Source organism: Gopherus flavomarginatus, chromosome 14 (assembly GCF_025201925.1).
Source record: "Gopherus flavomarginatus isolate rGopFla2 chromosome 14, rGopFla2.mat.asm, whole genome shotgun sequence".
Classification (NCBI taxonomy): Eukaryota; Metazoa; Chordata; order Testudines; family Testudinidae; genus Gopherus; species Gopherus flavomarginatus.
In genome coordinates, this window is record NC_066630.1 from 40,066,135 (window position 1) to 40,081,614 (window position 15,480).

General features: G+C 43.7%; 1 protein-coding gene across 4 annotated transcripts in view; it reads left to right on the forward strand.

Moving 5' to 3' along the window:
* Positions 1 to 15,480, forward strand: part of GFOD2 (glucose-fructose oxidoreductase domain containing 2) — a 53,614-nt gene that overhangs the window by 9,240 nt on the left and 28,894 nt on the right. Inside the window, exons 2-4 of one of the 4 annotated variants that reach the window (XM_050922426.1) lie at positions 8,381 to 8,476; positions 10,682 to 10,787; positions 12,324 to 12,667. The exons of 1 other annotated variant lie outside the window; for it this stretch is intronic. In XM_050922426.1, coding sequence (XP_050778383.1) covers positions 12,409 to 12,667 — 259 coding nt within the window. In that variant the 5' untranslated portion in view covers positions 8,381 to 8,476; positions 10,682 to 10,787; positions 12,324 to 12,408. The remainder of the gene's footprint in view (positions 1 to 8,380; positions 8,477 to 10,681; positions 10,788 to 12,323; positions 12,668 to 15,480) is intronic. 2 more of the 4 variants (XM_050922428.1, XM_050922427.1) reach the window with 2 other exon arrangements.

Below are 15,480 nucleotides of genomic sequence, written 5' to 3' on the forward strand. Positions count from 1 at the left end.
GTTCAGTGTTGAATGACCATTCATAATTTAGCATAGAGTAGCAGCAGAATGAAATCTCATCAAGCATGACTTAACATTTAAAGGAACTCTGTCCAATTAAAAAATCATTCCTCCTCCTTAAAAGAAAATCTAGTATAATTAGAAATAAAACTTACACTATGAAAGTTTAGAAGGGAAAATTTGTTTTTATTTTTTACATTGTACAACCTTTTGTGTAAATTAAGTTTTGATTTCCTCTGCATTATCAGTTAGGTTGCAGTCTTGTAAAGACTTAGCATGTGCTAAACTTGCTTGAAGTTAAGCATGTGCATAAGCCTTGGCAGGATTCAGGGCCTTAGTCACATTCGCTCCTTTGTGTTGTTTTACGCAACAGGGAAAAGAGAGAGATTTAAAAGAAAAATGTGATTGTAAAACCACAGCACTGGAGAGTTACAAAGCAGATTGTTTTTACAGTACCCCACACAATGGAGCTTAGGCCTCTAGGTGCTACTGCATTACAAATAATAAATAATCAAATATTTTAATACCACTCCCATTAGTTAAAAAGGTCTGACTGCTTGTTCTCATTGCACTGTACTTTATCTCACTGTTCTTCTTATCACTCTTTCCTCTAAGGAGCTGCTTTTAGTTGATAAAGTTCTAGTTTACTTCCATTTTAGTATGGGGCCATCCATTCTAGTGCAGAGTGACCAGGGGTGAAAGTACCTTACAGGACTTACCGGTACTGCCGGAGTCCTGAGGGGGGAGGGGGCATGGCCTCAACCAGAAGAGGCCGGGCTCTCAAGATTTAAAGGCCTTGGGACACCAACTGTGGCTGGGAGCCCCAGGGCCTTTAAATCAACCCAGGGCTCCAAGCTGCAGAGGTGGCTGGGAGCCCCCGGGGCTCAGGGGCAAATTAAAGGGCTTGGGGCTCCGGCTGCCGCGGAGCTCCGGGCCCTTTAAATCCCAGCTCCAGCCTGGGTGCCAAGCTGTGGGAGGGATTTAAAGGGCTGTGGGCTCCCCGCAGCTGCGGGAGTTCTGGGCCCTTTAAATCCCAGCCCCAGCCTGGCTGCTGGAGCTGTGGGAGGGTGGTGGTGTGTGTGGTGATTAAAGGGCTCTGGGTTCCCCGCAGCTGTAGCAGATCTGAGCCCTTTAAATCCCGGCCCCAGCCCGGGCATCGAGCTGTGGGGGGGATTTTAAGGGCTCTGGGCTCCCCACATCCGAAGAAGTGAGCTGTAGCCCACGAAAGCTTATGCTGAAATAAATTTTAGTCTCCAAGGTGCCACAAGTACTCCTGTTCTTTTTGCAAAAGAACATGGATATCCAGGATAACTGCACCTCTGTTTGTTTTTATACATGACTGTAGTACTCAGATTATGAATTCGTCAGTTGTGAAAATTAATGTTTTAACTGTGCTTTACTTGCATATTGATGCTGACAAGCGTTGGCCAGAAAGGTGTAGTTATTTAAAAACAAAATATTTGTGAGTGGAACTTTGTAGAAGATGTAGTAAAATTTATTTCTTGCTATTGAAATCATCCTACCAAAAACTGTCTAGTCTTCTTGTCATAAAGGTTTTAAACACAAGCTGAATTGTCAGAGAACAATATTTTAGTTTTACCCCTCAGGTTTAATTCAATATTTCCTCCATTTTAGTTCAGCAACAATTAACTATATTTAATCAGGGAAGTATCCACAATTACACAACAAGGACTAAATTGGCACCAGGCAAATGTTATGGAATAAAGTATTCTGGCTTGGGGAGAACAACCTGAGAACGTGCTCCATGACCTTTTCTTTGACTGGCACTGGATATTTGTTTGGGATATTTTGTGCATGTGTGTGATATTAGGGTAGACTGTAGAGCAGTATATCCAGAATGAAGGGTACTGTGTGTATCTCTGTAATTAGTCATGCAGCCAAACCTGAAGGTGTAGTTTGGAGTTGGAACAAATGAAATTGGCATAGTGGCGCTGTATAGTCTGTCTGTCCCCCCAACAGCAGTTCGCACAAGCATATGCCGCTCAAGCTGTTTATCTCTGCCTTTGTTCAAGCTTAAAGTATATACATGCAGTAGTTTAATGAAATACATTGTTCTCTGCACATTTCGTTACTGTAAAATTTGTAGATGCTTTTAATTCATAGGATTATGTCTTGTGATCAAAACTTCCGTGGCATTAAGATGTCCTCTTAAGTGTAATGAACTCCCTCCTCCAGCTCTTAATAAGTTGTCTAATAAAAAATTGAAGAGTTTTTTTGCCAACAATGGGCCCCTTGAGTTGAATGGCTCACTTTTCAAATTAACCAAAGTAGTTTTGAAAGAGGTAGCAGAAACGCTAGAGTTATTGTATAGAATATATTCTAGGATTGCTTTGAATTTCACAGATTATGAATACAAATGTCTGAGGAACGTCTGTCTTTCACAGAAAACATAACCAAAGGCAATTATTAGGGGCCAAAATCTCTCACTTTGTAATTCTCAAAATAGCCAGTGTTACAAGAATGATTAATAAACTGCTACCTGTGATATGTGTTCTTTCCGTCAGACAGCTTCATCAAAACCGGGGGCTCTGCATGTTTTTCAGAGAGTAGTTGAGTAACCTTATCTCTCTCTCCAAATATCGGTAAAAATGTGAGTTTGAAAGGGAAAGTTTCCTGCAGCACTGTGCAGCTTTGGATGTGTCTCTGTGTTGAAGTCCCATGATGGCAAATGGGGGGGAATAACAGTTTTGTTCCTCCAACAGGTCCTTTTACTTTAGATTTAAACTTCCAAAAATACACATCTTGCAAGTAAGAAAGAACAAAATAGCTTTATTTCAAATTTTATAACTCCTTACTTGTTTGCACTTAGCCCTGGTCTACATTACAGTGTGAGGTCGACATAATTATGTCAGTGTACGCACTAAAGCCTTGTTCCCCCCAATTTAAGTGCCCTACTACGCCAACATAACTCCACCTCCACAAGAGACATAGATCTTATGTTGGAATAGTTAGGGCGATGCATGTCCCTGTAGACACTGCGGGTTACTTAAATCAGCTGTTGGCTGTCATTCTTGTCACTTTCATGGCAGAGCCATGACTACCGCCTGGGTGCCCTGCGCCCTTGTTGGGAGCTGGGCTGCCACGTGGGAGCCCAGGTGCTGCCCGGGAGCCCAGCTGTACCATGGCTTCCGGTGCTAGAGATCATGGGAGTCTTTTTGACAAGCAGTATTTGTTGAGTGTGGATATACTCTTTGGTCCTTGTGCTCTGCACACCTGCCACCATTGCCGCTCTCATGGCTTAGAGATGGAGCTCAACAAACGGAGAGACCACCAGCTCCACTGACAGTGTTAGCCAGTAGTTTTACAGTTAGTTTTTATAGTCGAATTAGTAATTTTAGTAGTTCGGTTGCCCATTGCAACTTTTAGTTGCTAGAATTCACTCGTTTGGTATGGTGTCATCTGGCTTGGTCAAATTTAAGCACTACCTCTCGTGCAAGGGAGCTGTCCCAGCTTTGGCTGGACACTTGAAGTGCCTGTATTGACTGGGAGAATCAGATATCCTCAGTACTGTTGTGCAGTTTGCCAGTCTTTCAGCTCCCAAGGTAGGAAGGACAAGGAGGCCTGCTGTCAGGTCTTCCTACTAATCTCAGTGAGACCTGCTTCTGAACTGAGTTCACTGGATCTCCCTGTACAGAGACCATCAAAACTGAAGAGCATGAGTTCAGGCCGTTTGCCTTTGAGAGCTCTGACTTGAATTGTGACTATGATAGCATTTGTCCTCAGACAGGCCTCCCCCTCCCAGGGTCTGGGAGGCAGGAGCTGTAGGGGGCCACTTTTGGGGGCCCAATAGGCCCAGAGTGGCCTGGGGGGTTAGTGGGGGGGCTGGGAGCAGCCTTCCCTCGCCCTCCCCAGCCATGTCGCTAGGGAGAGGGGACTTGGGGGAAGGGATCCCCCCACTCACCAGCAGTGGTGAGAAGCGGAGCAGCCCAGCCCCAGCCCACTCCACTCTGCCAGCTCCCAGCCGCGGCACTCCACTTCTCGCCGCCAGTGAGAGCCAGGAGCAGTCCTTTCCCCGAACCTAGCGACATGGCTGGGGCTGGGGTTGGGGCAAGGGAAGTGGAGTGGGTTGGGGCTGCGTTGCTCAGCTTCCCGCCGCCAGCGAGTGCAGGGGGCAATCCTTTCCCCACACTCACCAGGAGTGGGAAGCAGAGTGCTGCAGCTGGGAGCTGGCGGAGCAGAGCGTGCTGGGGTGAGGTTGCTCTGCTTTCCACTGCTGCCGTTGAGTGCAGGGTCACTGGGGGAAGAGGTGGAATGGGGGCAGGCCGGGGGTGGAGCGAGGGGAAGGGTAAGAGGTGGGGCAGAGAGAGTTGTCCGGGGCCCCATGCCTCCCTAGGGATGGCCCTGCCCCGCCCCTTGCAGTGGGCGTGGCCCGTGGGGGGATTGGCTGAGGGATGGGGCTGGTCGCCAGGGCTGGTGCTGTCACGTACGCAGCACGCAGCTGCCTAGGGCACCATGAAATTTGGGGCCCCAAATTTCATGGTGTCTTATGCAGCTGCATATACCTAAGGATGGTCTTGTGCTTAAGATAGCATTAGAATCACCCTGCCCCTGACTTTCCTATATGTGTCATGACAAGAGGCTCAAAGATAGGAAACCCATGGGACAAATAGGTAAAATCGTCCCCGAGTTCCATACCTCTGGGTGTCTAGAAAATTCCTCTGCCCTCTCAAGAGCTCAGAGTAACACACTTGGAAAACAAAAAGGGTGAATGAAAACCAATGTGGTTATTTCAATGCAAGCCTGTGTGTATGCTCTTTGGGTAATAAAAGTGCTTTGGTGGTTGGTTAAATGGTGTAAGTTTATAAGCAGCCCAGGCCTTAGACATTCTTTTTCAATTTGGGCAAAAACTGTAAGGTAAAAGCCAATCATAGGGCAAGGGTAAGACATCTCAGAGTATCATTTTGGATCTCTCACTTTGGCTAAAGAAATGCTCTAAAAAACTTAAAGGGTAGATGTGAGTCTTGTAGAGGCGAGAGGGGCACAGAAAATCAAGGCAGTAGTACGTTTTTCTGTATTTAGCAAATGCTATGGCAGATTAACACACGAGCCCATGGGCCCCATGCCCGGGGGCCCCTGCAGGAGCACTGGAACCTGGGTAGAAGTGGGGGGGCCCCACCAGTGCCGGAACTAAAACTGTGGCACTGCTCTCTGTTGCTTCTCTTCCTCCTGAGGCACCGTTCCATGGCCAGGCCACAAGCCGGAGCTAGGTAGTGGCCCCAGTCCCTCCACTTGCCTTGGGCGGTGGCTAGGTTGCCTGAGAGCAGCCCCAGCCTGTGTCCCTGCCCCCTGGAGCATGCTGCTGCAGGTTGGACCCAGAGGCTGGGGCTCTGGTCTGGTCTCCTGTCCCCTCCCTGCAGACATGTTCTGCAGGGAGAGGAGGCCCTGCCCCCACTGGGAGGTGGCAGGGAGGCGCCGGGCAGGGAGGCAGCCTCCAGTGCAGCTCCCACTGCTAATGGCCTGGCCTCAGTGGCCACCACACTCCACCTGGGCTTGCTCAGTGCCCTTGCTGTCAGGCTGCCCCTGCTGGGTCCCTCCTGCTGACAGACTGCCTCAGCTGCCACCTGGGCTTTGTGTCTGTGGCAGCAGCCACATGCAGCACCGCTCCTCCTGTCGCCTCTGGCCTGAGGTTTGCAGTTTGAGGAGGCAACACCCATACCATTGCTGCTCTGCGCCTGCCTGAGGCTATGCTCATGTTAAAAGGGGGGAGGGCCTGGCCCTCTGTTTCTGGTGGCCCCCAGGGGAGTCAAAATGATATTGGGAGGACCAAAATGTTCTTTGTGCCCAGAGCTCCAATTAATCTTAATCTGCTTCTGATCAACATGATGACTTTTGTCCCTATTTTTCTGTCGATAATTGTTTTGAGTGTAGTTTTTATTAGGATTAGATATTCGAGTTACTTTTTCATAAAAATAAATCTCATATTTAGCATAAATTGCCTACCTTCATGTTAAAGGAAAACAAACTCCTCTGGCATTTCTGCCTTTGAATGTTTTGGAGCTACTTAGTCACTCTGAGCCATAGACCACACTTGGCTTTAGAAAGAGGATGATTACTGACCTGTAAATGGAGTTTTTCAAGGTATTGCTATCTATGGATACATAACAGGAGAAGCTGGCCTTACTAGTTTAACCTAAATTGGAAAAAAAAAAAAGTACCAGTTAGGTGTGATGGGTGTGGTATTTGTTTTGAGGCAGACATGGTATATAATAATAGTGCCTTGTGGCTAAGATCGTAATTTACAGAACTGTAAATCTCCAGCAATGCCATGTGATCTAGGAAGGTGGAAGTATACAGCACTACACTCAGAACATTACAGATATGTGACCTTTCTTGAATAAAGTCTGTGTGTCATCAGACCTCTAGAAAGAGTGGTTATCTTAGATATAATTCAGAGATATTGGGTAAATGCCTGGAAATACTTGAGTCCAGGTGCATTTCTCATGATTTTGGCCTACTCCCATCGTGGTCCTCAACTGAGCAAAATTTTGATACTTCTGGTTTAAATAGTGAAGCGTGTGCAGATGGGAAAAGTGATCCCCTCATGTGAACAGATTGCCCAATTTTGATCCTTAGGGAATGCTGCTGTCTCCTGAAGCTAAAATTAGTTGACTGACTACTTGAAAGTAGATTATCACTATGAAGAATTGATGGAAATGTTACTGTCTAAATATTGGTATGGGCAAGTTTCTTCACCTTCTGAGTGTTCATAGAATCATAGACGATTAGAGTTGGAAGAGATCTCAGGAGGTATCTAGTCCAACCCTCTGGTCAAAACAGGACCAACCCCAACCAAATCATCCCAGCCAGGGCTTTGTCAAACTGGGCCTTAAAAACCTTTAAGGAAGGAGATTCCACCACCTCCGTAGGTAACCCATTCCAGTGCTTCACCACCCTCCTAGTGAAATAGTGTTTCCTAATATCCAACCTAAACCTCCCCCACTGCAACTTGAGACCATTGCTCCTTGTTCTGTCATCTGCCACCACTGAGAACAGTCTAGATCCATCCTCTTTGGAACCTCCTTTCAGGTAGTTGAAAACAGCTATCAAATCCCCCCTCACTCTTCTCTTCTGCAGATTAAATAAGCCCAGTTCCCTCAATTTCTTCTCATAAGTCATGTGCCCCAGCCCCCTAATTATTTTCATTGCCCTCTGCTGGACTCTCTCCAATTTGTCCCCATGCTTTCTCTAGTGAGAGGCCCAAAACTGGACACAGTACTCCAGATGTGGCCTTACCAGTGCCAAATAGAGGGGAATAATCACTTCCTTCGATCTGCCAGCAATGCTCCTACTAATGCAGCCCAATGTGCCGTTGGCCTTCTTGGCAACAAGGGCACACTGCTGACTCATATCCAGCTTCTCATCCACTGTAATCCCCAGGTCCTTTTCTGCAAAACTCTAGCAGTGCATGGGATTCTTCCCTGCTAAGTGTAAGACTCTACACTTGTCTTTGTTGAATCTCATCAGATTTCTTTTAGCCCAATCCTCCAATTTGTCTAGGTCACTCTGGACCCTGTCCTTAGCCTCCAGCTTACCTACCTCTCCCCCCAGCTTAGTGACATCTGTGAACTTGCTGAGGGTGCAATCCATCCTATCATCCAGATCATTGATGAAGATGTTGAACAAAACCAGCCCCAGGACCGACCCCTGGGGCACTCCAATTGATACTGGCTGCCAACTAGACATCAAGCTGTTGATCACTACCCATTGAGCCAGATAATCTAGCTTGCCTTATAGTCCATTCATCCAATCCATACTTTTTTAACTTCCTGGCAAGAATACTGTTCACTGATGTTGGGGTCTAGTGTCTGTGTCGTATCAGTTTACTTCCTTAGAAACCGCTGTGTGATTTCTAAGAACTGTCGGGACAGGAAATACAGAAAAAGTAAATCAAAACTTAAAAGGAGTTAAAACAGTGAATTCAGTTTGAGTGGCAAGGGCCTGCAATTAAATATTTTATGAAGTGGTATGTTTGGGATCATATTAACGTCAAGCAGTTTAGGCCTTCGTAGACTCATTTCATGTGCTCTGTAGTTTTGACTCTGTCTCTTCATAATTGCTGGAGGCTATGATATTCTTCCTACCACATGCTGCTACTTGCTTTTTAGCCCCAACCCCACCAAATGTAAGTGTATTGTTGCACTATCATTCTTCACAGTCATAGAAAACTGCCATTTGGGTAGAAGGCATTATTAGCTGATAAAGTTAAATAAGCATGAAAGTGAAAAGTGTTTCCTATCAGTGAAATGAAATCTTTATATACATAATAAATGTCCTTCAAAGTCCTTTGGTACTAGACTTGTTTGACAGGGTTCCATTTCATGTTAGATGCTTATTAACTGGGAGTGAATTCCAATTGCAGGTGAGCTCTGCAATCTGCCAATAAAAAGAAGCCAAGGAGTATGGCACTATACGAGTACCAGCACACAGAACAACGAATAGATGTCAAGCACGTTGGGTAAATATTTGGTAACTTTTTATGGCCTCCATAAACATTTATTCACCTGAAGCAAAATGAAAGCTCAGTGGTGCTGGGCTTGCTTTGCTATTTCTCTGATTTACTTGCGTCAGAAAGCCAAATATAGTACCCAGAGGCCAGATTAAGGCCTCATTTTAGCAGGCACTGCATGAACATATGTGGAGGCCCAGGCTTTGCTCCAGAGTGCTTACTAAGCACTAGCAACTTGTAAAAAAAAAAACCTGCTATGTTAATAGTGAGACTCATTTAATTTTACAGTCTCATTTACTGTTTAACTTACAATGTGGCTTTTCTAGGAGGGGAAGATGTGTAGGGAACACTATAAATGGTGCTTTGCTCTTTCTCTCTTACCAAAAGGACAATGCTTTTTGTTGCTCATAGAAGGGTTTGTAGACATTTTTTCATGACAGTTCCCCTGTTTGACCTGCTATTGCTAGGGATCTGTCAGCAATTCTCTTTGACATCCCCATTTTCAGCTTAGAAAGGAGACTGTTGCTCTCCAAAAATGAGCTTTTAAAGAAAAGCAAACGTAAATCCTTCTATACTGTTTTAAAGGAAGAAATGTACTTGACTTTGTAACTCTGAAAAAGGTCAAGAATGGACATGATGTTGGATGTGAATTTGCCATGGGATATATAACAGTCCCCCCAAAGCCAAGCTTGGACTGTAGGTGTCTCGGAATGGGGAGTGGGGGGCTGCTTTTCTTGTAGCTCTGGTGAGACAACACTTCAAATACTACAGACAGGTTTGGGCAGAGGAAATTCAAAGAAGGGCATTAACTAAATAGCTGGAGGGACTGATTTTTATCAGGAAAGATTAGAAGAACTAATTATGTCTGGATTGGCTAAATGCCTGGCAAATGTGGGGACATAGTAACTGTATACGAGTATCTGTGTTTGCTGGAGGTAAATTCCATGAAGAGAGAGGAATTGTTCAGTGTAAGCCAGAGTAAAGGAAAATGGCAGCTGAATATTGGAAATAGTTTTCTAACATGGCAGAAACACGTTTGCTCTTGTATCTTTTTTGTAATGTCATCAGGGACAGTCTTGCTCTGGCCCCTTAGGGTGTTTTAGGAATAATCGAAGAAAGCTTTTATCTCTTCCTCCCCTCTCCCTCCCCCACCATTCTTTGTCTCTCTCTGAACAAGAGAAATGTGGTCCCTTAAAAAAGCTTCCTAAACACAGAGAAGGAAACCTAGTTCCAATTAACTTAGGGTCACCACCAGTACAGTTTTCACCTGGACAGTCTGGGTTTTGGCTTGTGTGTCCGGGTGCCATTTGACTAGCCCTGATGTCCGTTTTTTTGTTTTGTGGTTTTTTAAATGGAGGCAATTGGCGGAGAAAGGGGTGGGCCTTTGGGGGAAGAGGAGGAGAAAGGGGTGAGGCCTCAGAGTCTGGTTACCAGCCATTAGAAAGGTGGCAATTCTAGGTTAGATAAACAGAAATTTATACACATTTGTATGTTGGAATACTAGAGACAAAGCCACAAGAGTTCTATAAATTGGTCAGCAAAAGCACATTAAAATGTAAGTCAGTGATAGATGGTGAAGAAGTCAGTTCATTGCAATAGCAGGTATAACGCGGTATTGGGCAGAAGAAATGAAGGAAGTAATATCGGGTTAACAGTGCTACTCAATATGGTCTCGCATTTCAGTTAACAGTGACACTAAGGGCCGGATTGTGATGCCCTTACTCACGCACTGAGTAGAGCAATACTCTACCCATAGTGCCACTGAGTCAGTGAGGATATTCAAGGAGTAAGGTATTCTCAACATGAGTTAAAAGTTGCAAAATCTGGTGCTCAGTAAAGTTTCAGCTCTCTATAGACAGTTCTTATTTTAATTTTAAAATATTTTATTTATCAATAAAATGTCAACATACTGATGCACTTAGAGAAAGAGGGATGTGGTAAGAGCCTTAATTTCCATAGGTTTCCACTTTATAGGGAAATAAAAACCTATTAAAGGAACACTCTTAAGGAGCCCAAGCAACAAATAATCTCTCTATGTAGCCATAAATAGGACAAGAACATCTAAGAATATCAATGGGCATTGGTACATTGGCGATGGCGATCATCTTTTAGAATGCAAGTATATTGGCTGGTAAAGGGCTTGCAAAATACCATTGATCAAATTATTAGGGGTTATATAACTGAAACATGATAGTGTCTGATTAAATATTTCAGCAACAGAAAAATGAACATATAAAACAAGATATATGGAGAGATTACGCGTGGCCACTTTTTACAAAACATAGTTATATACAAACTGGAATTGTTTACAGTGCTGAAGGTGAGAAATGTAACAAGTTTTCATTTGATTTCATATTTGTATTTAGTTATTAACTCATTTTTCTTTTATGTAACTTAAGCAAATGTTAAACCAGAAATACCATAGGAACTGCTTCTCATGCTATATTTTTCATCTATTGTACCTGCAAACTAAGGTGTTTTTTTTTTAAATGTGTGTGAGCAAAAATAATTTTATAGCTAAGGAACATGCAGTTCTTGTAATTAAATACCTTTTTATTTAAAAATAAATGGGAGAGATCTTAGAACATTTTTTCTTGAACTAGTAGTTTTATATATCTGTTCTAATCAAGTAAGTTTAGTAAAACTTCCTATCAGTGACACTGGAGAACATTATAAGGGGAAATCCTGGCTGGAGTAAAAAAGCATAAGCAGAACAAACACACTGAGGAGACAGTGTTTGCTATGGAAAGAAGCTTTTTATAGACAAATGCTGTGGAACATCCTTCCTTATGGTAGGCGTCAGGAATACAAACTATCCGTTAGTTTTCCTGTTAAAGTAGAGTTGTGAAACTTCATTTTATTGTCATGTCTCCCCCTGCTTACTTCATTTCACACTGCTTAACTTAAAGTACTTTTTACATGTACCAAGGTACTGTACCCTCACTGTGAATAGTATTATATTGCTATGATAACTAATAGACACTTTGAGGGGTATTTTAGTTAGACAATTGCTGATGTGGGAATTGGGCAGAAGGGAATTACATCCGCTAGGCATCAGATGCACAAAGAATTTATATTTGGACTGCTACAAGGCACTAATGGTGGTGTATGGAATGAATCAGGCATAGAATGTGAAATGTGGGAAGGAATAAAAGCATAAGCTAAGTACACCACCTCCTCCTTCCTCTCACTGAAGAGAACACTTTCATCGTATTAGTTGTTAAAACTTTGTTTTTAACTAAATCTTATTGTGCAGTGATGATACAGAGTTTCCCTACAGTTAAATAGCTTGATAGGTTTTTTTTGTTCTTTGCAGTAGTGCTTCCCTTTAACCAGGGCCAGCTCCAGGGTTTTTGCCGTCCCAAGCAGCGGAGTTCGGGGGGAAGCTGCGGTCGCGATCTGCGGCCGCTCCAATGGGCTGCTTTCTTCTTCAGTGGCAAGTCCTTCCCTCCGAGAGACCTGCCACCAAATTGCCGCTGAAGAGCCCGACGTGCTTCCCCAAACACCAGCTTGCTGAGTTGGTGCCTGGAGCTGACCCTTTCTTTAACTCTTCATATGGAAGGTTGCTGCCTTTGCACTGCCTCAGGCTTTGGCCTTGGCTACACTGGCGCTTTACAGCACTGCAACTTTCTCGCTCAGGGGTGTGAAAAAACACCCCCCTGAGCGCAGCAAGTTACAGCGCTGTAAAGCGCCAGTGTAAACAGTGCCCCAGCGCTGTAAGCTAATCCCCTTGAGTGAGTCTCCCAGCATTTTGCATATGACACCAAAATGATAGACGCTAACATTCAGTAGTGAATGCATTTGATGTAAAAATGTACCCTTTGGTAATACCCAACTGTAACTTTTGCTGTTTTAGGAGCTGTGGTTGAGATGGAAGGCTGAGGAGCTAAACCTTATGCTGGTGGTCTACGTATGAACACTCAGGCTTGAGTGAACACGCAATGAAAATGCTTCCTGGAGTGGGCGTTTTTGGGACTGGCAGCTCTGCCCGGGTACTGGTACCTTTGTTGAGAGCAGAGGGTTTCTCCATCAAAGCACTTTGGGGGAAGACTGAAGAGGAAGCAAAGCAGCTGGCAGAGGAAATGAACATTGAGTTCTATACAAGTCGGACTGATGATATCTTGCTGCATCAGGATGTAGATTTGGTTTGCATCAACATCCCTCCACCACTAACCCGGCAAATTGCTGTGAAAGCGCTAGGTACTGTGTTTTCTCTTCTGAGTCCCAGCAAAAGTTTTTTGACTATTTGATTGAAAAAACACTTTTTCTAATAGATTTAAATTGGTAGCTGTTGACTTGTCAATGAATAATCAGTAGTACTATAGAAACACCATCCAAATTGTGTTGTATTGAGCTAGTAGTGCTGCCTGTAGTTAATTACCCGACACTTCCCATTAGAAGACCCTATTTATAGTTTCTTATAACTTTTTAACTGTTTAGGCTGAAATTTCCCCTGCTGGGTGTCTGCCTCAGGCTGAATTTTTTTGGAAAGTTTCAGAAAAAATGGTCAGCGACTTTGGAGAACGAGATTAGGGCAGAATACATTTTGTTGCCCACGTTCAAAAACATTTTTTTTACAAGGGTTTAACAGAAGCTCCAGTGCCCCCATGCTGTGGAGCAGGGATGATGTGGTGCTGGCTCCCTCCCCCTTCCCCTGGGTCAGGGATTTTTTTTGCTGTTCACATAAAAAAAAAAAATAAAAGACCAAATTTGTCCAAGTGGTGAGATTTTGAAAAAATCTGCAGATGCTCAAGAGCCTTGTGAGCTTGGCAGCTAAATTCTTCGACTATTCAGTACTGAGCATGCTCCATCCATTTTAATATAAGAACTAAGGGTCATCAAATAAAATTAACGGGCAGCAGGTTTAAAACAAATAAAAGGAAGTTCTTCTTCATGCAGCGCGCAGTCAACTTGTGGAACTCCTTGCCTGAGGAGGTTGTGAAGGCTAGGACTATAACAAGGTTCAAAAGAGAACTGGATAAATTAATGGAGGTTAAATCCATTAATGGCTATTAGCCAGGATGGGTAAGGAATGGTGTCCCTAACCTCTGTTTGTCAGAGGGTGGGGATGGATGGCAGGAGATAGATCACTTGATCATTGCCTGTTAGGTTCACTCCCTCTGGGTCACATGACATTGGCCACTGTTGGTAGACAGATACTGGAATAGATGGACCTTTGGTCTGACCTGGTGCGGCCGTTCTTATGCTCTTATGTTCTTATCCAGGGGTTGATCTGGGCCTAGTTGCTGTGGGCTCCTATGGCACTGCACATACAAATGGAAAGCCTGGAGAGTATCTCTTGCTCTGTCTGCTGGCACCTGGCAGCATGGTATATGAGGAGGAATCCTCCTGACTGAAATACAGAGGGGACAAAGGCTGAGCGAAGATAAGGGTGAAAGAAGTGGATTAGACAAGAACTCAGGAGGGGGCGGGCTGAGAGCTGATGGGGAGAGGGAGAGATACTGGGACTGGCTGCATAGGCAGTTTGAGTTCACCAACTTCCTAACCTTTGATTTCTTGATCTTAATGTGTTTATACAGGGTGATGAGTGCCTATATATAGTCTTGTAAATCTGAAGTTTGACTTCTTGTTGACTCTTAATAGAGATCAAAGTGAATAGGTTTATAGGATTGGGGAATATGTCTTGCTGTATCAGCTAGGGTAATCCTTTATTCTCTGCCTTTTAAGTAGATTTTTGTGCTAGAGTAACTTGCTTTTGAAGTATACATCTCATGCTAACCCTTCTAAGATGTCAGTCAGATGTTTGGGGACATGATCTTTGGATTTTGTCTTCACGTTGTTGTTAGACTTGTATCGAGTGCTTTATTACTGCTAGTCCTAGGTCCCAAGGAACTATTGTGATGGGAAGTTTAATGTACACATGAGAATTCATTGCTAGAAATGAGCTAAAATCTCTTCTAAATGCTGTTTAAATGGGGACTGTTTCACTTGCTATGATACCCTCTGCAGGTTACATGAGAAGTGAGATGAATTTTTGTGGTTGGATCTTTTCTGGTAAACTAAGCTGAACATGAGACAAATGTAGGTTGTTAATAAAACTCCCATTTCTCAAAGGTAAGGAAACATGAAATGGCATCACTCCAGTCAAAGGAGGTGAAGAAAATGAAGTTGAGAGACACGTGTTTATGCAGTTAATGGAGAAGTGAAAAGAGAGGGACTGATGGCTTTTAAGAGATCAACAAATAAACTCTGGAATAGCAGAGGATTCTTTATTTTTCATTTATTTTTATTCTTCCTGAAGTGGTCTCGTCTAAAGACTGTCTCATGTGGCCGTTTCAGAGTCAATAGATAATTACTAGTTCTCTGTCTTTCAGCTTTTTCTAAATTTGTCTAGGATGTTCCTTAAACACATTTCTGGTGGGACCAAATTCCAGAGACATGCGCATACTGCCAAGAAAATTCTTCCTTTGTCCAGAATTTTGGAGGAACACCTGTTACATGATGGGCTCAGAGATGGCAAGTATGGCTGCTAGGATATCAGCATTAAAATAGCAGTCATTACATATAGAGAATTGTGTGCGGCTGGGGCATACTTGTACTTTACCAGCCAGGAGATCAGGGAACTGAGAATGGCTGGACTGCTGTGCAATGAAAGCCAGTCTACCATGTCAGGTGTTTGGCCATGGGAGGAGGCAGTGGTGCCAGGTGACACTAATATTACTTTACATGTTTTTAATTTATGGTAGCCATAAACAGTTAATTAACAATCCAGTAACACATAGGGGTACAATCCTAATGTAAGTGACATTGTAATATTAACTTCGAGCCATGAGCAAGGCATAGCTGGTCAATGCCTAGACAGTAATCAGAATTAAGACCAGCGTGACTAATAAGTAACCAGTAAGGCAAGAAACTATTTTACATTTATGTACCACTTTTCATCCCAAAGGATCTAAAGCCACTTCATAAAATGTTTCTCTGAAATGCAGCTACCTCTTGATAGAATGCATCGGTTTAAGGTGGAAAGCAAAAATAAATATATCTAACTAACT